At 37.1% G+C, this 24,624-nt stretch overlaps 1 protein-coding gene across 6 annotated transcripts in view; it reads right to left on the reverse strand.

Annotated features, from left to right (window-relative positions):
- Window positions 1–1,484: 1,484 nt before the first annotated feature.
- Window positions 1,485–24,624, reverse strand: part of LOC105487487 (nicotinamide nucleotide transhydrogenase) — a 101,140-nt gene continuing 78,000 nt past the window's right edge. For all 6 annotated transcript variants that reach the window (XM_011750952.3, XM_011750951.3, XM_011750950.2 and 3 more), the window contains 3 exons: window positions 6,484–6,602; window positions 3,994–4,109; window positions 1,485–2,471 (listed from right to left, as the gene is read on the reverse strand). In XM_011750952.3, the coding sequence (XP_011749254.2) occupies window positions 2,322–2,471; window positions 3,994–4,109; window positions 6,484–6,602 (385 nt within the window). In that variant the 3' untranslated portion in view covers window positions 1,485–2,321. The remainder of the gene's footprint in view (window positions 2,472–3,993; window positions 4,110–6,483; window positions 6,603–24,624) is intronic.

The following is a 24,624-nucleotide window of genomic DNA, read 5'->3' on the forward strand; positions in this document are numbered from 1 at the left end:
ATGGCAGCACTATTCACAATAGCAAAGACTTGGAATCAACCCAAATGTCCATCCGTGACAGATTGGATTAAGAAAATGTGGCACATATACACCATGGAATACTATACAGCCATCAAAAAGGATGAGTTTGTGTCCTTTGTAGGGACATGGATGCAGCTGGAAACCATCATTCTTAGCAAACTATCACAAGAACAGAAAACCAAACACCGCATGTTCTCACTCATAGGTGGGAACTGAACAATGAGATCACTTGGACTCGGGAAGGGGAACATCACACACCGGGGCCTATCATGGGGAGGGGGGAAGGGGGAGGGATTGCATTGGGAGTTATACCTGATGTAAATGACGAGTTGATGGGTGCTGACGAGTTGATGGGTGCAGCACACCAACATGGCACAAGAATACATATGTAACAAACTTGCACGTTATGCACATGTACCCTAGAACTTAAAGTATAATAATAATAAATAAATTTTTAAAAAAAAGAAATTACATATACAAAAATCCTTTAAATATCCTAACCAATAAAGTAAAATAAAATGAACAGAGCATGAATTTTCAATTCACTTAACACAATTGATGACAAAGGATTGGCAAATAGCAAAGAGTAAGATCATACTAAGTAAAAATATATATAAATTAAAAATGTTACTATGACAAAAATAAATTAATAAATCCAAGTATGATTATTTTTAGTTTAAACTGAGTGTAGGAACTACCTTTTCAAGAAATCAAAATTGCTTCTTTCTAGATATAGCTATGACTACTTTGAGAGAAGGAAAAGGGCAGGAATAAAGATGGTGTTTACTTTCTTCTAATGGAATATTCATGATATAATTAAGCCCTGAGTTTACTAGTGACCTAAGATCAATTAACAAATTGCATTTATCACTTAAAACTTTTAAAAAAGTCTTTTCTGCTTTACCACACACACACACCCCCCCCACACACACACACCCACAGATCTTTATCTCAGGCACAGCCAAATAGAAACTGATTGTAAAACCAAAAGATACTGTGTGTTTTAAACTCACTAAACACGAGCATTACAGTAACAAAATTTGTACTACTTCTTTTTCTGGTTTAGAGATTGTCTTTCATGTGTTAATAATTTTATGAGAAACTTAGTATCAAATTAATTACATAGAGAGACAAATAATCTGAGTATTCATCACACATTCACCTATATTTAGAGCTTTAGGCACAGTAGCAAAGTCACAAAGAAAATCTAGACTTGTATAAAAAGACATGATCTTTACTGGTGCTTAGATGAACAAAGAGGTAGCAAAAAAAAGCCACCATTTCTCTCAATTACATAAGACCTCAAAACATACACTGATTTGAAAGAAAATCCATCCCTATTATAAACAGTGAAGACAGATTAATGTCATCTATTTCATAGTAGCGGGTCTTCCTTTGATATTTTTAACAGGCAGAAATATTTGATTTTACTCTTTTGTCACCAGAGATAATTGCTACATCACTTGCCAACACGATGAACTCATTTTATTAGTCAAATGTTGAATTCCACTCAAGTGCACTTAATACAGTACTACATATTATAAGTTGATTGAAATTGAAGAGATCTCCAATTAGAAATGGGATTTTCTAAAATACAACTATTACTAATTTTCAAGTTGTATGTTTCATTGGTGTTCTAATGAAACATATAAAGCAAATGATTTGTTTCCAGCATCTCTGAAAGATTATTTAGTCCTTTAATGTATTAAAATAGTAGTGAGAAAATATGCCCTTGAAATATAGACTCTGAGGTACAGTTTAAAAAATTAAAACAGATTTGATATGGTTAATTCAAACTGTGGTTAAATTGCAAGGGGACAGCTCAGAAGTTCATAAAAGTTTCAAATTAGTCACATTTGTTGAAAAAAAAAAACACAAAATGCAGGTGCCTGCAATGTTTACATTGTGTCAGATATTTCAGAGCCATGTATAATGTTAAGTCCTGAAATCCTAAACACTTAGTTTCTTAAAACATTTCTCGTTACTGAGGAGGCATAAAAAATCCAACAGGATTACATCTAAAATGAGGCTGTTCTTTCTCCTTTTATAAAATATTTTTGATTCCTAACACAAAAAATATGCACAGAAAGACATTTAGAATTTTCAATCCTTTTTTAAAATTGAGGGATCACTGCTTTTGAAAAATCTCTCTATACAGTATTTGCTTTGCTTTCTTCAGTCTTCCTTTTCTTCCAAGAGCTTTGCTACAGATGTACATCACCATGTATACTGATACTTTATTTTCCTGTTCCCACAACTGCAGAGGTGGCTTTATTAGCCAACAGCTTGATCCTTAATATTTACTTCTGATAGGATTCTCTAACTTTCGCCTGGAGCGCATCACATGTTTTCTTAGCATCACCTAGAAGCATGGCCGTGTTAGGTTTGTAGAAGATTGGATTGTCCACTGCAGCATAGCCAACGCCCAAAGACCTCTTCATAACAATCACCTGAGAACCAGAGATAAAATGACATAGTGTATTTAACAGACCTGTCTAGGACATGTTAGGCACACAAACATTGTTCTTCACTACCTTTGAACAAGGCATGTACCACTACTAATTATTTAGTGCAGGGACTTTACACAAGAAGTATTTTTAACATATGTTTACATTGTATTAACTTTAATACTTAAGTGTGCCCTTATTCTTATATCCATTAGAGAAAAAGTCATGTCAATAATTTATCTCTGAGTGACAAGATGACAATTATTTTCTTCCTAGTGCTTTTTTCTCTAGAAAGACCATGTACACCATTTTCTAGTCAGCAAAATAAGCATTTTTCTATGAATGTGCTAAAGAAAACAAGTTTAGTGCATAAGTTTCCACTACAAATTCTAAAACAGATGAGGTTGAGTGGGAAAACTATGTTATTCTTTTCTATGACTTTAAAGTATATCAGAAAGTTCTAGGATAAAAGCCCAAAGAGCAATCCAGCTTCTCACAATAACAGAGCTACTAACTAACAGAATGTTCTTAGAAATCAAAATGGAGGATGTAAGTCAATGTATAATATTGACAAGTTATAGACATTTACAATGACATGAGTTATGGATGTTGCTGTCCTGCTGAATATCAAGTCAGTTCTTAATGAAATGAAAAGCTTTTCTGTAGTCTACTAGGACATGCAATCTATCAAAAAATAGAAGCAGTGCAAATGTATTCTTTTTCTTATAGCATTAGTATAGTAATGCACTTCACAAATTCTCAAATATTGACTACTGATACAATTTTTCATACACCCATGAACAAGTATATTTTATGTCTACTCACTCATCACAAATACTAAGTTTTAAACTCCCATATTTACAATAAAAAGAAACAAAATTAAATGGAAATGTACATTATTATGATTTTTTAAATGCAGAGGAGCCTCAGTAGTGGTAAAATGTGCCTACTGCTGACGTAGAGGAAAATTTACCAGCCTTTGAGTTATCTAAAATCTAGCAATTAGCTTTTTCAGAAGTAATATACATGAATGAAGCTTGCTTCCTTATGCCACGTTATTGTTTGGATTTCTAAATCACCTTCCTGCTAGACACTCTATAACAACTTATAAATTCCCTTTCAGAAAGTTAAATGAAAAAAATATGCTCATCTTGGTATATGATGGCAATTGATACTGACTCACTGTCCCAGAGGGAAGCCATCTGCTTCACAGGACTCAATCTGGAATTTAGCCAGACTCATTACAAAAGCTCACAGCTCTTTTTTCAGCTGTGGTTACAGATTTTGTTAATCCACCCACATAATCTCATCTGGTTCTACTTGTGATTAGGGCATTCACTCAGTTTCTCTGGTGGCCAGAGAACAGACAGAAGCTGGACATAGGAAACTGGGCCCTAAACACGCTCTTACTCCTGGACCTCCTAGAAGGCATCATCATTTCTTATCAAATGATCAAAGAAAGTTCTGCGTGTATATTTTAAGTAACCTTTGATTATCAGAATGAAATACAAGACTGAAACTTTACCTGCTTTGATTTCCAGACCTCAAGGACTGGCATGCCTGCAATAATAGAGTTGGGATCTTCTTGAGCTGCTGAATTAACAGTGTCATTAGCTCCAATTACAAGGACCAAATCAGTATCTATATAATAAAAGAAAAAAGAAAGAATACAAAACTCAAAGGGTCACTTTTACATATTTTCAGACAAATTATAGTGATCTTTACTTTATAATAACAATAACAAAAATATAGGATTCACACTTGTGCCAGGCACTTTACAAGGAACTTTATCAGAGAGGTGAAGCAACTCAGCCAATGTCACACAGCTAAAAAGCAGTAGGTTTTGCATTTGAACTTGACTCTCTTGACTACAGCCTGCATTATTATGCTTCTCCCCTCTCAATAAATCTAACTAATCTGACTTTATAACCCTTTTTTGATCTCAAAATGATCTTGCTATAGTGTCACATGATTTTATGAAATTTGCATTCCACTTTCAACCTTTAAAATGACCACTTAAACCTCAAACTATAAGAATCGAAGAAGAAAACCTAGGAAACACCATTCTGAACATCAGCCTCGGGAAAAATGTATGACTAAGTCCTCAGAAGCAATTGCAACAATGCAATAATTGACAAGTGAGACCTAATTAAACTAAAGAGCTTCTGCCTAGCAAAAGAAACTAACAAGAGAGTAAACAGACAAGCTACAGAATGAGAGAAAATATTCACAAATTATGCATTCATTGGACAGAGGTCTAATATCCAGAATCTATAAGGAACTTAACTCAACAAGCAAAAAAAACACATTTTAAAAACGGGCAAAAGACATGAACAGACATTTCTCAAAAGAAGACATACAAGTGGTCAACAAACATGAAGAAATGTTGAACATCACTAAACATAAGAGAAATGCAAAGCAAAACCACAGTGAAATTACTATCTCACACCAGTGAGAACGGCTATTAACAAAAGTCAAAAAAATAACAGATGCTGGCAAGGCTGTGGAGAAAAAGGAACATTTACACACTGTTTGTGGAAATGTAAATTAGTTCAGCCACTGTGGAAAGCAATTTGGAGAATTCTCAAAGAACTCAGAACTCCTACATGACCCAGCAATCCCACTACTGCGTACATATCCAAAAGAAAACAAATCTTTCTACCAAAAGACACATTCACTAGCATGTTCATTGCAGCACTATTCACAATAGCAAAGACATAGAATCAACCTAGGTGTCAATCAACAGTGCACTGGATAAAGAAAATGTGGTACATATACACCGTGGAACACTACACAGCCATAAAAAAGATGGAAATCATGTCCTTTCCAGCAACATGGAAACAGCTGGAGGTCATTATCCTAAGCAAATTAACACAGGAACAGAAAACCAAATACCGCACATTCTCACTTATAAGTGACAGCGAAACACTGGGTACTCAGGGACATAAATATGGCGACAATAGAACCTGGAGACTACCAGAATGGGGTGGGAGGGACATGGGCAAGGGTTGAAAAATTGTGGGGTACTATGCTCACTACATCTAACCCTCAGCATCCCACAATATAACCATGTAACAAACCTGCACATGTACCCCTGAATCTACAATAAAAGTTAAAAAAAGATACATAAAAATAAAATAAGATAACCCCTTGAGATACAGTCTGATGTCTAATAGACAATGGTCTCAAAATCTGCATTAAAGTCATGTCCATAATTCCTGGAACTGGCTGGTGTTACACATAATTTAACAACAATGGTATCTGAAAGGGACATAAAATTAAAATGGCCTAAGTTTTCTCTTTAAGAACTGCAATATAAACTACCTTAGAATGTTGCCAAAAAATGCCATGTGAATCTAGACATACACATAATTTCATTACTTTTTCTAATAAACAGCATTTTTTAAGTTTACAGTGGATATTTGCCAGGGGGAAATGGTTTAATTTTAACAAGCATAGGCTTGGGCCAAATGTCATCACCATTCAACATCTACCCTAAGACAGCTATAAAGTACAGCACTTTATCTAGGGAAATTCTAGTACTTTTTAAAAAGAAAAGAAAGAGAAAACTACTTCACCAGTCATACATTAGTACAATCGGAAACCAGTAAAATCTCAGAGACTGGCAAGAATCAGACACTAAATTGTCAACAGAAGCACTCATGAATGAAGAGCCTGAGGTTGAGTAACAAGCTGCTGAGAATCAGGATCTGGATTCAAAAGCCAGGTCTGCCCAGATCCCCAGTCTTCAGTATTTCTACACTACACCCCAAGGTTTTCACCATCCTTCAGTTCTTCACAGGGGAGAAAAATTTACCTGTGCTGTTTATGAATCTTTTGTATCTTATTCAACACTATCTTTCACTTATTTAATTTCAACTGAATATCTACCAGGTATAAGTTCTTTTTCATCTGACTAGTCAGTCTTCACTTAATCTACAATTTATATCCCAAATCTGCACTGCTTTATTCATAGTAAGAATATTTAAACTTCACCATTGCCCCCATCACTTACCTGGAAAATCATGGTTGATCTCATCCATTTCCAACACAATATCATATGGCACTCCAGCCTCAGCCAGCAGCACATTAAGCTGACCAGGCATGCGGCCTGCAACTGGGTGAATTCCAAACCTAGACATGAAACAAATGAACAGCTGGCTTTACTTGACAGGACATAGTACAGAGACCCCAATATCACCTCTAAATCTGCACACTTTGTTCTTTGCACCTCTGCTTTTTTCTGATACTATCTGATCTCTACAGAATGAAACAGAAGTAGTCCAGATATATAGTCAATTTACAAATACTGAAGTTGAAGATTCGGTATCTTAGTGTGGAGAAACTATAACTTTCCTCAGAAAAATAAAAGCATAACTTTGGAGCCAGACTCTTCCATATACGCTTGTAGTGCAGTGAACTTCCAATAATGTTAATAAATAATATCACCTTACATTTAAAAAGCATTGTGTTCTCTCATACTTTCTGGTAAATATTGAATCTTTAAAAACCTATTCACCTAGCCTGGAATTAAATGTTTCCCATGAAAAATCAACATTATTCTATCAAAAGCTGACTTCACATTCAACTTTAACCTCTTTGTTCAAAGGTAGGGAGATGACTGGGCACGGTGGCTCATGCCTGTAATCCCAGCACTTTGGAAGGCCAAGATGGGCAGATCACTTGAGGTCAGGAGTTCAAGACCAGCCTAGCCAACATAGCAAAACCCCATTTCTACTAAAAATACAAAAATTAGCCAGGCACAATGGCAGGTGCCTGTAATCCCAGCTACTCAGGAGGCTGAGGCAGGAGAATCGCTTGAACCCAGGAGGAGGAGATTGCCATGAGCTAAGATCGTGCCACTGCACTCCAGCCTGGGTGACAGAGCAAGACTTCGTCGCAAGCAAAACAAAAAAGGTAGGGAGGTAAAATATTGTCATACACACGATGTTAAAGCCTACAGCCACTCAGAGAATGATATAAAGTACTACTCTACATCACAGAAGACATGTGATGGGAACACACAGGAGCATCTAAAACACAGAGTGGGTAATACACAAGCAGAGCTCTACACTTAGGGTAAAGGACACCAAAGCATCAAGCAACTTCTTTTGACCACAGATATAATAAGGTCTTTAAAGTTTTTTAATCCAACTTCTTGCCCAGTATTTATCTGTCTCCACAGTACTAGGAGCAGTGTGTGGCACATAGAAAAGGCTCCATAAGAAGTGAATGAATTAATGAATGAATGAGTCCAAAAAGAAATGCAGTTTATACTATCTCTTGGAAGAGATCCATCCAGCCTCAGCTTAAATACCTTCAGTGACCCTTCTAAGGTCTAATCCATTACTAGACTACATATATATATACACAGACACACACACATATGTGTGTGTGCAAGTATGTGTATATTGTGTATGTATGCATATATATTCATATAGTAATATATTCATTCATATACAGTAAGTCCTCACTTATCCATAAGTTCTTAGAAAGTGCAAATTTTTAGAAAGTGCAACTTTAAGTGAAACAAGATATAATGAAACCAATTTTACTCTAGGCTAATTGATATAAACAAGAGTTAGGTTCCTACAGCATATTTCTGGCCACAAAAGTATCCCCAAACTTCTAAATAAAAACCAAAACATTTCTAATAGTAAACATTGAAATAAATGTGAGCTATACATACAGTTAGGAAAGTTAATAAGATCAAATACGATAATTATTTACCCAAGGCAGGAATCAGATCCGGACAGGACACCATCTCATTGCAGTGTGCACTCCCAGACACCCACACTCACTCAGACTGGGACCACGTAGACACACCAATTCACTTAACATGAACGTCTTTGAGATATGAGAGGAAAGCAGAGAATCCAGAGAAAACCCATGCAGGCATGGTGAGAATGTGCAGACCCCACAGTGACAATAGCCCCAGCTGGGAATTGATTTTTTTTTTCTCATCAAAGTGGTAACAAAATGATACTGAAAAAAATGACATTATTTGAGGATTTGCCATATATATATTCATATATTAATATATTCAGTCTTAATATATATTATGTAATATATAATGTATACATATTAAGCCAAAGATAAATAAATTATGTGTGTGTGTATATATATATAATCTCTTGGGTATATATATACCCAAAGAGAAACTCCATCTCATTGTTTTCCAAGGTCTGTAGTTGTGCCATCTGGAACCATAATGAATCTACAACCTCTTTCATTTGCAGATTCCTGCCAGCTATCCTAGTGATATGGTTTGGCTGTGTTCCCACTCAAATCTCATCTTGATTCCCATGTGTTGTAGAAGGGACCTGGTGGAAGGTAATTGAATCATGGGGGCAGATCTTTTCCCATGCTGGTCTCATGATAGTGAATAAGTTTCACAAGACCTGATGATTTTATAAGAAGGAGTTTTCCTGCACAAGCTCTCCTTTTTTTGCCTGCCACCATCCACGTAAGATGTGACTTGCTCCTCCTTGCCTTCCACCATGAATGTGAGACCTTCCCAGCCATGTGAAACTGTAAGTCCATTAAACCTCCTTCTTATATAAATTGCCCAGTCTCAGGTATGTCTTTATCAGCAGCATGAAAATGGACTAATATAGTAAACTGGTACCGGGAGTAGGGTACTGTTGAAAAGATACCCAAAAATGTGGAAGCAACTTTGGAACTGGGTAACTGGCAGAGGTTGGAACAGTTTAGAGGGCTCAGAAGAAGGCAGGAGAATGTGGGAAAGTTTGGAACTCCCCAGAGACTTGTTGAACAGCTTTGATCAAAATGCTGATAATGTTATGGACAATGAAATCCAGGCTGAGGTGGTCTCAGATGGAGATGAGGAACTTGTTGGGAATTAGGGCAAAGGTGACTCTTGTTATGTTTTAGCAAAGAGAATGATGGCATTTTACCCCTGCCCTAGAGGTGTGCAGAACTTTGAACTTGAGCAAGATAATTTAGAATATCTCACAGAAGAAATTTCTGAGCAGCATATCATTCAAGAGCTGACTTGGGTGCTGTTAAAGGCATTCAGTTTTAGAAAGCAAACACAGCATAAAAGTTTGGAAAATTTGCAGCCTGACAATGTGATAGAAAAGAAAAATCCCATTTTCTGAGGAGAAATTCAAGCCAACTATAGAAACTTACATAAGTAATGAGGAGCCTAATGTTAATCCCCAAGGCCATGGGGAAAATGTCTCCAGGGCATGTCAGAGACCTTTGCAGCAGCCCCTCCCATCAAAGGCCCAGAGGTTTAGGAGGAAAAAATGGTTTCATGTGCCAGGCCCAGGGTCCCTCTGCTGTGTGCAGTGTAGGGACTTGGTGCCCTGTGTCCCAGTCGCTTGAGTCATGACTAAAAGGGGCCAAGGTATAGCTTGGGCTGTTGCTTCAGAGGGTGGAAGCCCCAAGCCTTGGTAGATTCCACGTGATGTTGAGCCTATGTGTGCACAGAAGTCAAGAATCGAGGTTTGGTACCCTCGCCTAGATTTCAGAAGATGCATAGAAACACCTGGGTGCCCAGGCAGAAGTTTGCTGTGGGGGTGGGGCCCTCATAGAGAACCTCCGCTAGGGCAGTGCAGAAGGAAAATATGGGGTTGGATCACCCACATAAAGTCTCTACTCGGGCATCACCTAGTGGAGCTGTGAGAAGAGGGTCACCATCCTCCAGACCCTAGAACGGTAGATCCACCAACAGCTTGCACCACGCACCTGGAAAATCTGCAGAAACTCAATGCCAGTCCATGAAAGCAGCCAGGAGGGAGGCTGTACCCTGTAAAGCCACAGGGGCAGAGCTGCCCAAGACCATGGGAACCCATCTTTTGTATCACTGTAAGCTGGATGTGAGGCATGGAGTCAAAGGAGATCATTTTTTGAGCTTTAAGATTTGACTGCCCCACTGGATTTCAAATTTGCATGGGGCCTGTAGTCCCTTTGTTTTGGCCAATTTCTCCCATTTGAAATGGGTGTATTTACCCAATTGTATCTAAGTAACTAACTTGCTTTTGATTTTACAGGCTCATAGGCAGAAAGGACTTGCCTTGTCTCCTATGAGACTTTGGACTGTGGACTTTTGAGTTAATGTTGAAATGAGTTAATACTTTGGGGGATGATAGGGAAGGCATGATTGGTTTTGAAATGTGAGGATATGAGATTTGGGAGGGGCCAGAGGTGGAATGATACAGTTTGGCTGTGTCTCTACCGAAATCTCACCTTGAATTCCCACGTGTTGTGGGAGGGCCCCAGTGGGAGGTAACTGAATCATGGGGGCAGGTCTTTTCTGTGCTGTTCTCATAACAGTGAATAAGTCTCACGAGACCTGATGGTTTTATTAGAAGGAGTTTCCCTGCACAAGCTCTCTTGTTCTGGCTTGCTACCATCCATGTAAGATGTGACTTGCTCCTCCTTGCCTTCTGCCATGATTGTGAGGCCTTCCCACCCATGTGGAACTGCAAGTCCATTAAACCTCCTTCTTTTGTGAATTGCCCAATCTCATGTATGTCTTTATCAGCAGCACAAAAATGGACTAATGTACCTTGGATTCCTCCTAAGCAAAACACCCTCAGTCCTTTCAAATATTTAATGAATGACAGACTTCCTGACCTACTGCTGTCCTAGTCATCTGTATCCTATATTGTCAATGCCCAGCTTCAGTCTCAGTCCCTCAAAGTGAATACAGTGTGCTAGACATGATCTAGATGCATAAGGTGCAGTAAGAAAACCATATCCTCACATCTTTCATTGATAAAGCCTAAGTCTGTATTAGCATTTATGGCCACCACAACACAATGCCGCCTCACACAAAAATTATGATCATTTAAGGTGCGTTGTTATTTTTCACATGAACTGCTGCCAAGCCAGGTCTCCCCACTCTTCATATAGGCACATCAGGGAAGAGGTTAAAGAGCACAAGACTTGACCCTTTCCTGAAAAGAAGACCTGAAAAGAGCTATAGATGGCCATTTATTTTGCCCAGGTAAGTGAGAAATAGTTTTCTACATCTTTAAAACTAATAATGAAGACCCTAAACTACTATTAGAGGTCTTTTAATTGGAGGAAAAATATATCAAATGACAGATATTCTTTTTTTTATTATTATACTTTAAGTTCTAGGGTACATGTGCACAATGTGCAGGTTTGTTACATATGTATACATGTGCCATGTTGGTGTGCTGCACTCATTAACTCGCCATTTACATTAGGTATTCCTCCTAATGCTATCCCTCCCCTCTCCCTGCTCCCCACAATAGGACCGAGTGTGTGATATTCCCCTTCCTGTGTCAAAGTGATCTCATTGTTATATTCCCACCTATGAGTGAGAACATGCAGTATTTGGTTTTCTGTTCTTGCGATAGTTTGCTGAGAATGATGGTTTCCAGCTGCATCCATGTCCCTACAAAGGACACAAACTCATCCTTTTTTATGGCTGCATAGTATTCCATGGTGTATATGTGCCACATTTTCTTAATCCAATCTGTCACTGATGGACATTTGGGTTGGTTCTAAGTCTTTGCTATTGTGAATAGTGCTGCAATAAACATACGTGTGCATGTGCAGATATTCTTTCTTATCAAATATCTCTATACACACAAACTAGAAAATCTAAAAGAGTTGAATACATTCCTGGACACATACACCCTCCCACTGAACCAGGAAGAAACTGATTCCCTGAACAGGCCAATAAAGAAATTGAATCAGTAATAAATAGTCTACCAAACAAAATAAAGCCCAGGATCTGATGAATTGGCAGCTCAAATCTACCAGATGTACAAAGAAGAGCTGGTACCATTCCTACAGAAATGATTCGAAAAAACCGAGGAGGAGAGACCCCTCCCCAACTCATTCTATAAGGCCAGCATCATTCTGACACCAAAATCTGTCAGACACACACACACACACACATAAACATACACACACACACACACAGACTTTATCGTTGATGAACATTGATGCAAAAATCCTCAACAAAATACCTGCAAACTGAATCCAGCAGCACATCAAAAAGCTAATACACCACAATCAAGTAGGCTTCATCCCAGGGATGCAAGGCCAGTTCAACATATGCAAATCAGTAAGTGTGATTCATCACACAAACAGAACTAAAGACAGAAACCACATGATTATCTCAATAGATGCAGAAAATGCTTTCAATAAAACTCAATAACCTTTCATGTTAAAAACTCTCACTAAACTAGGTATTAAAGGAACATACCTCAAAATAATAAGAGCCATCTATGACCAACCCATGGCCAACATTATACTGAATGTGCAGAAGCAGGAAGCATTCTCTTTGAAAACCAGCATAATACAAGGGTGCCCTCTTCTCACCACTCCTATTCAACATAGTAATAAGAGTCTTTGCCAGAGCAATCAGGCAAGAGAAAGAAATAAAGAGCATCCAAATAGGAAAAGAGGAAGTCAAACTATCCTTGTTTGGAGATGACATGATTTTATACCTAGCAAACCCCACAGTCTTGGCCCCAAAGCACCTTCAGCTGATAAACAACTTCAGCAAACTTTTAGGATACAAAATAAATGTATAAAAATCACTAGCATTCCTATATACAAACAACAGCCAACCCTGGCCAAATCAGGAACATAACCCCATTCACAAGTGTCACAAAAATAATAAAATAGCTAGGAATACAGCTAATCAGGGAAGCGAAAGATCTCTACAATGAGAATTACAAAACAGTGTTCAACGAAATCAGAGATGACACAAAAAAAAGGAAAAACATTCCATGCTCATGGTTAGGAAGAATCAATATCACTAAAGTGGTCATACTGCCCAAAGTGATTTACAGATTCAGTGCTATTCCTATCAAACTACCAATGACATTCTTTACAGAATGAACTGGAAAACTATTAGAAATTATTATAAAACTAATAGAAAAAACTATTTTAAAATTCATATGGAACCAGAAAGAGCCCCAATAGCCAAGGCAATCTTAAGCAAAAAGAGCAAAGTTGTACCAGTACCATGCTACCTGACTTCAAACTATATTACAGGGCTGTAGTAAAACTACAGGGCTGTAGTAGTAAAACTATATTCTAAAACTATATAGTAGTAGTAAAACTATATTCTAAAACTATATTCTAAAACTATATACTACAGCCCTGTAATATAGTTTGAAGTCGGGTAGCATGGTACTGGTACAAAAACTGGTACAAAAACAGACACATAGACCAATGAAACAGAATAGAGACCCCAGAAATAAGGTCACATAACTATGACCATCTGATCTTCAACAAAGCTGACAAAATCAAGCCACGGGGAAAGGACTCCCTATTCAAAAAATGGTGCTGGGATAACTAACCATACACAGAAGATTGAAGCTGGACCCCTTCCTTGTGCCATATCCAAAAATTAACTCAAGATGGATTAAAGACTTAAATGTAAAATCCCAAACTATAAAAATCCTGGAAGACAACCTAGCCAATACCATTCTAGAGATAGGAGCAGGCAAATATTTCATAATGAAGACACAAAAAGCAATTCAACAAAAGCAGAAATTGATAAATAGGATATAATTAAACTAAAGAGTTTCTGCACAGCAAAAGAAACTATCAACAAAGAGACAGCTTACAGAATGGGAGAAAATGTTTACAAACTACGCATCTAATAAAAGCCTAATACCCAGCATCTATAAGGAACTTAAACAAATTTACAAACAAAAAAAAACAAACAACCACATTAAAAGTGGGCAAAGGACATGAACAGACACTTTTCGAAAGAAGACATACATATGGCCAATAATCATATGAAAAAAAACTCAACATCACTGACCATTAGAGAAATTCAAGTCAAAACCACAATGAGATACCATCTCACATCAATCAGAACGGCTATTACTAAAAAGTCAAAAAACAACAGATCCTGGCAAGATCGCAGAGAAAAGGGAATGCTTATACACTGTTGGTGGGATTGTAGGTTAGTTCAACAATTGTGGAAAACAGTATAGCAACTCCTCGAAGAACTATACACAGAACAACCATTTGACCCAGCAATCTCATTACTGGGTATATACCCAAAGGAATATAAACCATTCTACTATAAAAAACACATGCATGCAAATGTTCACTGCAGCACTATTCACAATAGCAAAGACATGAAATTAACCTAAATGCCCATCAATGAGAGATTGGATAAAGAAAATGTTGGTACACATACAGCCACAAAAAAGAATAAGATAATGTATTTTATGGGAACACGGATAGAGCTAGAGGCCACTATCCTTAGCCAACTAACACAGGAACAGTAAACCAAATGCCAGATGTTCTCATTTATAAGTGGGAGCTAAATGATGAGAACTCATGGACAAAAGAGGGGAAGAACACACTGGGGCCTACTTGAGGGTAGAAGAAGGGAGGAGGGAAGGGATCCAACAAAAATAACTATTGGGTACTAGGTTTAAAACCTGGGTGATGAAATAATCTATACAACAAACCCTTTGAGATGAGTTTACCTATATAACAAACCTGCACATGTACCCCTGAACCTAAAATAAAAGTTAAAAAAAGAAGTCCTGTTTATATAATTTTCCATCTAGGTAGGGCTGAAAGATTCAACCCTCTAGTCACATGTTCTTTACCTCTGGCAACTAGCCCCTTCCTGAAGCTATGGGGCTAGCCCTAACTAGCCAAATTCACTTTAATAGCATAAACTCAGGTATAGTTGACAGGGTTTGTTGTGAATAACAAAAGACGTCCCCAACAGGAAATTCCAAGGGCTTTATAAGCTTTTTTATGTCAGGAATGGGAGACAAAGACTAAATAGGTATTTTTTATTAGCACTGATAGCAAGTAAAAATGAACTGCACAGAATGAACTATTAATACTCCAAGATTATTTTAAAAGGAATCCAGCATCTCTTCCTTCAGTGGGTTGTTGACAGTTTTACTTAAGTGAGAATAAATTAAAGACATTCATTAGTTTTAGGTGGTTATCCAATCTCACCATCTTAATGCAGGTTTTAGGTTCTTCAATCATGAATTATTCTATAATTTTTGGCAACATTAAAGACAGTTCAACACGTAAGTGAATTTTTTTTAATTCTCTAGAAACAAGATTGTTTATTTTTTTAACCAAACATTGCTATTCTAATGTCATCATCTGTGCCAAACCAGAGTTTCAATCACTCCTGACAACAAATGAAATGAGGCAAAATACTGACAATTTATGTTCATACTCTTCATGTAGTAATACAAGCTATATTCAGTACTACCACAGCTGTTTTCAAACTGCTCCAGAGAAAACATTTCCAAAATGTTACATGGATTCTTCTGCTGAGATCTCTACTTAAAAAATTTAATATTTTACAGTGGCAATAAGAAAATATTTGGAAAAAATTTTCTCCAGCAATCAAAGTGCATGCTCATCAAATAAGAGGCATTTTTCTAAACCTCAAATCTAAACATAAATATCTTTTTATATGCAGGTTTAAACATGAAAATTAAAAACAGATTTAGAAAGAAAATGCATTATATTGAAATAACCAAAATATACTCCCAAGCCTACTGATGGCCCGGAATTTGAGAAAAGACATGATGAATGGAAGTTTCCAAGGTGCCTGAGTTTACAAATAACCATCACTGTTTTCATCAAGTTCCAGACTTTTGTCTTCTATGGTGGAGATAGCTGAATAATCCCTCAAGTTCAGGAACAATAAAAAAAGCACTAAGAAAAAGATAACACATCCAGAAAAAAAAAAATAAAGCTTACTTAAGTATAATAACAATTCAATTTTTTTTAAAAAGAGGAAAGGGCTGAATTTGTGTAATCTTTGCATATGTGAGAAAGAAGGATGCACACAAAGCAAAATGCACAAAAGTGACACATATATATGGCTTTAAAGGCACGTATGACACAAAGTGTTTAAAAATAAGAAAGTTATTTGAATATCAAAATAGAAAGGATAGTAATAGATTATAACCCCGTGCAGAAAGTGGGAAACCAGGAATCAATACTGATAACAGATTCATAAGTCAGTAAGAAATAAACACAGAAAGAAAGAAGCACTCTCCCTTACAGTGGTAGACCATGAACTGATAAATGTGATGGGGTTTTTACATGACCATTTTGCAATCATCATAATAAAGATTGGTACTGTAAAAATCATTAGCATGGCTGGGCATGGTGGCTCACGCCTGTAATCCTAGCACTTTGGGAGGCCGAGGCGGATGGATCACCTGAGGTCAGGAGTTCGAGACCAGCCTGGTTTAGTAGAAACCCCGTCTCTACTAAAAATACAAAAATTAGCTGGGCATGGTGGTGGGTGCCTGTAACCCCAGCAACTCGGGAGGCTGAGACAGGAGAATTGCTTGAACCCAGGAAGTGGAGATGGCAGTGAGCTGGGATGGCGCCACTGCATTCCAGCCTGGGCAAAAAAGCAAAACTCCATCTAAAAAAAAAAAAAATCAGCACATGTTCAGTCTAGGGAGTTATGTTTGATGAAGAGCAAGATATTTGCATGGTCTTAAAGACAGCTCAAAGCAGTTTGCCCCTGTTCCCTTACTCTTACCTCAACTGAGAAAGAAAAAAAATTAAAACTTTTAGTGCTTTCTCTGATAGCTACGTCAATGAAAACTGATCTATAATCAGAGAGTAGTTGTTAGAAATATTAACCACCTGATCAGGAATGAACTTCCATTCACAATTGCTTCAAAGAGAATAAAATACCTAGGAATCCAACTTACAAGGGATGTAAAGGACCTCTTCAAGGAGAACTACAAACCACTGCTCAGTGAAATCAAAGAGGACACAAACAAATGGAAGAACATACCATGCTCATGGATAGGAAGAATCAATATCGTGAAAATGGCCATACTGCCCAAGGTTATTTATAGATTCAATGCCATCCCCATCAAGCTACCAATGAGTTTCTTCACAGAATTGGAAAAAACTGCTTTAAAGTTCATATGGAACCAAAAAAGAGCCCGCATCTCCAAGACAATCCTAAGTCAAAAGAACAAAGCTGGAGGCATCACGCTACCTGACTTCAAACTATACTACAAAGCTACAGTAACCAAAACAGCATGGTACTGGTACCAAAACAGAGATATAGACCAATGGAACAGAACAGAGTCCTCAGAAATAATACCACACATCTACAGCCATCTGATCTTTGACAAACCTGAGAGAAACAAGAAATGGGGAAAGGATTCCCTATTTAATAAATGGTGCTGGGAAAATTGGCTAGACATAAGTAAAAAGCTGAAACTGGATCCTTTCCTTACTCCTTATACGAAAATTAATTCAAGATGGATTAGAGACTTAAATGTTAGACCTAATACCATAAAAATCCTAGAGGAAAACCTAGGTAGTACCATTCAGGACATAGGCATGGGCAAAGACTTCATGTCTAAAACACCAAAAGCAACGGCAGCAAAAGCCAAAATTGACAAATGGGATCTCATTAAACTAAAGAGCTTCTGCACAGCAAAAGAAACTACCATCAGAGTGAACAGGCAACCTACAGAATGGGAGAAAATTGTTGCAATCTACTCATCTGACAAAGGGCTAATATCCAGAACCTACAAAGAACTCAAACAAATTTACAAGAAAAAAACAAACAACCCCATCAAAAAGTGGGCAAAGGATATGAACAGACATTTCTCAAAAGAAGACATTCATACAGCCAACAGACACATGAAAAAATGCTCATCATCACTGGCCATCAGAGAAATGCAAATCAAAACCACAATGAGATACCATCTCACACCAGTTAGAATGGCGATCATTAAAAAGTCAGGAAACAACAGGTGCTGGAGAGGATGTGGAGAAATAGGAACACTTTTACACTGTTGGTGGGATTGTAAACTAGTTCAACCATTATGGAAAACAGTATGGCGATTCCCCAAGGATCTAGAACTAGATGTACCATATGACCCAGCCATCCCATTACTGGGTATATACCCAAAGGATTATAAATTATGCTGCTATAAAGACACATGCACACGTATGTTTATTGCGGCACTATTCACAATAGCAAAGACTTGGAATCAACCCAAATGTCCATCAGTGACAGATTGGATTAAGAAAATGTGGCACATATACACCATGGAATACTATGCAGCCATCAAAAAGGATGAGTTTGTGTCCTTTGTAGGGACATGGATGCAGCTGGAAACCATCATTCTTAGCAAACTATCACAAGAACAGAAAACCAAACACCGCATGTTCTCACTCATAGGTGGGAACTGAACAATGAGATCACTCGGACTCAGGAAGAGGAACATCACACACCGGGGCCTATCATGGTGAGGGGGGAGGGGGGAGGGGGGAGGGGGGAGGGATTGCATTGGGAGTTATACCTGATGTAAATGACGAGTTGATGGGTGCAGCACACCAACAAGGCACAAGTATACATATGTAACAAACCTGCACGTTATGCACATGTACCCTACAACTTAAAGTATAATAATAATAAATAAATTAAAAAAAAAAAAAAAAGAAATATTAACCACCTGTACACTTTGCTGAATGGGCATTTAATTATGTGGACAGAGTCCATATTTTTGTTTTCTCCCCAGATAACAATTCCTTGTAAATACCTAACAAAATAGATTTTACCAAGTTTAACATCCAAATCTCTGCCAAGAAGAACTTACATTGAAACTGTAGTTTATTAATATGTATTTTACCGCACTGTTTGGTGGACACAGGTACTGACAATACCTTAAGTCAATGTTCTGACGATTTCGTGAACCAAAGAAAGGCACAGAGATTGTGCCCCAACAAAGGCAGAGATCCTATAATTAAATTTTAGGGCCCTAGCATTTGATTATTTTTGAATAATAGAACAAAATCATTTCCAAAAGAATGTACCCTAAAATAAAAAGTTTTAGATTGAAAAAGTCATTTCACTTTAACAGAGATTCTTAGTAACACATCTAAAGTATCGCATTGCATTATTAATCAACTGATTTTCTTTCAAAGTTAATGCCAAGTTGTATTTCAACTGTATCAATTTCAAATCAACATTTCAAATTAACTCAGAGACTTTTGCGCCCAGTTATTAAAGGTACTCTTCTATCACTGACTAAACCCAATGATGAAGCTAAATAACTAGATTTAGCTCATAGAACTACAGATCTGAAAGATCAGAGGGCACATGGATGAGGTTCAAGAGAAACACGAAGTACCTAAAAACTTTAAAAATAGCACACTCTGGCCAGGCACCGTGGCTCACACCTGTAATCCCAGCACTTTGAGAGGCCAAGGTGGGCGGATCACCTGAGGTCAGGAATTCAAGACCAGCCTGGCCAACATGGTGAAACCTCATCTCTATTTTTAAAAAATACAAAAATTAGCTGGGCATGGTGGCACACACCTATAGTCCCAGCTAACTCAGGAGGCAGAGGTGGGAGAATCGCTTGAACCCAGAGGCGGAGGTTGCAGTGAGCCAAGTTTGCACCACTGCACTCCAACACACACACACACCCTTAAAAAAAATTCTGGATCAACTGGCCAGAAAAAAAGGCAAAACTGTGATTTTCAAATAAACCACAGAAGATGACCAAATATTTCTTATTTGCATAGAAGAAAAGAAAATATTCAAATGTAAAAGAAAGAATTAAATTTTTTTTTTATTAAAAAAAGCTTTTTGTTAACAATTTAAAACAAATCTTTATCTAGGAAAATTTCAGGCTTCTTTTTTGTGGGCCAGAGGGAGAGAGACTCACTAATCTGCCTTCATGCGTAACTCCCAGTTCAATCCAAAATGAATCCAAGAGTATTTTACATATAACTCAAAGGATGGTTGCCAGTGGGCATGATCAAGACCGTTATGGAAGCTGGGACAGCATTTTATTTATTGAAGGTGGGGGAGGGATTTCAATACATGGTCTTACCACTAGTAAGAGCAAGAAGCAACTTAGAGGGAGTCCAGGATTTGCAGAGTAACTACATGATGTTGCCCAATCCTACAGTACTAACTGCCTCTCAAATTAATCATTTGTGCTCTTTTCAGGTGTTAAAAGTAATCTTGGACACCAAAAATGTTTCCTAATTTCCCAATCCAGATCACCAATAAGTATCTCCTGCTTCTCCCAGGCCCACCAGGCCCACTGCTCTTCCCAAAACCTAACTGATGAGAATGTAAGACTAAGAATCGCTGTTCCACATGACATTTAAAGTCTGTGTTAGTTTCATATTGCTGCTGTAACAAACTACCACAAATGTAGTGCCTTGAAATAATCAAATTTGTTATCACTTAAGAGTTCTGAAGGTCAGAAGTCCAAAATCAGTTTCCCTGGACAAAAAAAAAAAAAAAAAAAATCAAGATATCGAGAGGCCTTAATTCCTTCTGGATTGTTTTGTGATGAATTCCCCAGGTGTTCTTTGAGCTTTTCCGGGTGTTATTTGGATGTCTCGATCTCTACCAAGGCCAGGGAGGTTTTCCTCAATTTTTCCCTCAAATATGTTTTCCAAATTTCTAGATTTCTCTTCTTCCTCAGGAACACCAATTATTCTTAGTTTTAGATGTTAAACATAGTCCGAAACTTCTTGGAGGCTTTGTTCATTTTTTTTTAAATTCTTTTTTCTTTGTCTTTGACAGATTGGGTTAATTCAAAAGCCTTACCTTTGATCTCTGAAGTTGTTTCTTCTGTTTGTTCTATTCTATTGCTGAGACACTCAATGCATTTCACATTTCTCTGTGATTGCTTTTTATTTATGCTTTCTATTTCACAAAAGATGTTTCCTTTCATATCCTGTATCATGTTTTTGATTTCTTTAACTTGGACTTCACCTTTCTGTGGTGCCTCCCTGATTAGCTTAATAATTGGCCTTCTGAATTCTTTTTCTGGCAATTCAGAGATTTTGTCTGGAAAAGTCACCCTGTTCAACAAATGGTGTTGGGACAATTGTAAGCCACATGTGAAATAATGAAACTGAATCCTCATCTCTCACCTTATACAAAAATCAACTCAAGATGGATTAAAGACTTAAATCTAAGACCCGAAACCATAAAGATTCTATAAGATAACATCAGAAAAACCCTTCTAGATATTGGCTTAGGTGAAGATTTCATGACCAAAAACTCAAAGGTAAATGCAATAAAAACAAAGATAAATAGATGGGACTTAATTAAGCTAAAAAGCTTCTGCACAGCAAAAATAATAATAAACAGAGTTCACAGACAACCCACAGAATGGGAGAAAATCTTCAAAATCTATACATCTGACAAAATACTAATGTCCAGAATCTACAAAGAAGTCAAACAAATCAGCAAGAATAAAACAAACGATCCCATCTAAAAGTGGCCTAAGGACATGAATAGACAACTCTTAAAAGAAGATATACAAATGTCCAACAAGCACATGGAAAAATGCTCAACATCACTAATTATCAAGGAAATGAAAACCAAACCACAATGCAATACCACCTCAATCCTGCAAGAATGGCCATAATCAAAAAATAATAAAGGTTAGTATGGATGTAGTGAAAAGGAAACATTTTTACACTGCTGGTGGAAATGTAAACTAGTACAATACAGTATGGTAAACAGTGTGGAGATTCTTTAAAGAACTGAAAGTAGATCTACCATCTGAGTCAGCAATCCCACTACTAGGTATCTACCCAGAGGAAAAGAAGTCATTATACAAAAAAGATACTTGCACACATGTTTATAGCAGCACAATTTCTGATTGCAAAAATATGGAACCAGCCCAAATGCCCATCAATCAGTAAGCAGATAAATAAAATGTAGTATCTCAGCCATAAAAAGGAATGAAACAATGGCATTCACAGCAACCTGAATGGAACTAGAGACTAGTATTCTAAGTGAAGTAACTCAGGAATGGAAAACCAAATGGAAAATTATATTTTTTCACTCATAAGTGGGAGTTAAGCTTTCAGGGCACAAATGCATAAGAACGGTAATTGAGCTTTAGGGACTCAGGGGAAAGGATGGGGGTGGCAAGGGATAAAAGAGTACACATTGGGTATAGTGTACACTCCTTGGGTGATGGGTGCACCAAAATCTCAGAAATCACCACTAAAGAACTTTTCCATGCAACCAAACACCTATTCCCCAAAAATCTATTGAAATTAAAAAAAAAAAAATTAAATTCCTTCTGGAGATTCTAGGGCAAACTCCATTCCATGCCTTTTCCAACTTCTGCAGTCTTCCCTCTTTCCTTGGTAGGGGGCTACATCACCCCAACTTCTGCTTCCACTGTCACATCTCCTTCTCTAACTCTGATCCTCCTGCCTCCCTCTTATAATGACCCTAGTGATTACACTGAGCCCACCCAATAATCCGAGAAATTCTCCCCATCTCAAAATCCTCACCTTCATCAAATCTACAAAGTCCCTTTTGCCGTGTAAGGTAACATAGTCGTAGGTTTTGGGGATTCAGATGTGGACACTTTGGGAGACCACTATTCTGCCTACCACAAAGCTCTCCAGTCCTGAAAATCAGTGAACAAGGACGTCTATTTTAGCTACATAACCCAATATATACTTTGTGATTACTGTTGGATTTCAATTTTATATCCCTCCTTGATTCCAGCTTATTTTGTTTAATTTTATTTGTTTTTAATATTGCTTTTGTCACCTTTAAATTAATCCATCTGGCTACCATCTTGAGGCTTTAACTGAGGTATCTTGGACCAAATTAGAAATTAAGGACCTCTAAAAATATTAGTTCTTTTTGTGATGCCTTGATTAGCTGCAGACTGCATAAAGACAACATTTTTGTTGAGCTAGTTGTAAAGGGTAAATAATTTTGAGCTAGTTGTAAAGGGTAAGTAATTACCAACATAACCATCATGTTATGCCTAATATCCCAAAGGACCGATCATTTTATATCTACTTGCACAGTAATTTATTACACTAAACTTTATGACTCTAAAGTCAGAAAAAAAAACATATGCAAGATTATTACAAGAGAATGCCAATGTTTTGAGAAAAATAACAGAATACAGTCAAATGCATAGAGATATATATGCATGCTGGTGAGTCAATGCGAGTTTATAAAAAATTCTGGCACATGTAACTGGCTAATCCCCAAAGTATGTATTAAAATTAATTGTATCAGACACTGGTTGGCCATGATGAGCAATTTCCCGGAACTGATGGCCAAAGCTCATCAATGTTCCGTCATCACATGAAGAATATCCAGAATTTCAACATGCAAAGCCTACCAACCTTTTAGTTCTTCTCTTTCAACTCTGAAAATTATCTTTTATTATGCAAATGCTTAAAAAAAGAATCAGCTATCCATCACCATGATAAGATCCTACAGAGGAAAATAACTAAAATGAGGACATAGAAAGATCTTGCGGGCTTTCAGAATTCTTCCTTTATGCATCTACTTCTTACTATACAATAACATAACTGGTTGACATGACTGTGCTCTCCTAACTAAGAGTTCCTTGAGAATAGGAACAAACCATGTCTTATTTATCAGTTCCTGCCACTCTATTGCAGGGACTCAATTAAAGAGAGAGAAGGAGAGAAGGGGTTTTAAACAACACAATGTGCCCAATAAAGTATACTGATTTACATACTTTCTATGTCTCTTTTTAGAGAAAGGATTTAGAAAAGCAGTATAGGGTAGCAGTTCAGAGTTCTAGCTTGCCACTGCCAGGTTCAAAGCATTTGAACAATTTACTTCTGTGCACCTCCATTCCCTCACATGTACCATGGGATTGATAATAAAATCTCCTCAGAGGACTATTGAGGGATTTAAGTGATATAGTTTGTGTAAAAAGCTTTTCATACAAGGTGCTTTAGACCAACACCTGGCAGAAATAAGTGTTCAATAAATGTACACAGCAATTATCCTGTTCACATACATTTTCATATAATATAAATGTTCATCTGTGTTTTTCAAATAAATGCATATTTTTAATAATCACGTAATATAAAGAAGCACACATTTTCACATTAAAACAAATGTTGATTTAAAGTCAACACTTACTGGGTTGCTTTTCCAATTTTTATCTTGTAAAGCAAGTAAAAATCAATAGAGTCCAATAAAAGCCAGAAATTATTTGTATTTGCAGCTACATCAAAAGTATTAAAAAACTATACAGTCAATCTAGATTGAGGCCAATAATTATCAATGTTGAGCTCCCTGGGAACTTGGTCAAAACTAACATTCAAATACTTTGATAGAGTCAAATTTCAAAAGATCATTTTTAACCAT

This window comes from Macaca nemestrina, chromosome 6, assembly GCF_043159975.1.
Source record: "Macaca nemestrina isolate mMacNem1 chromosome 6, mMacNem.hap1, whole genome shotgun sequence".
In the NCBI taxonomy this organism is placed as follows: domain Eukaryota; kingdom Metazoa; phylum Chordata; class Mammalia; order Primates; family Cercopithecidae; genus Macaca; species Macaca nemestrina.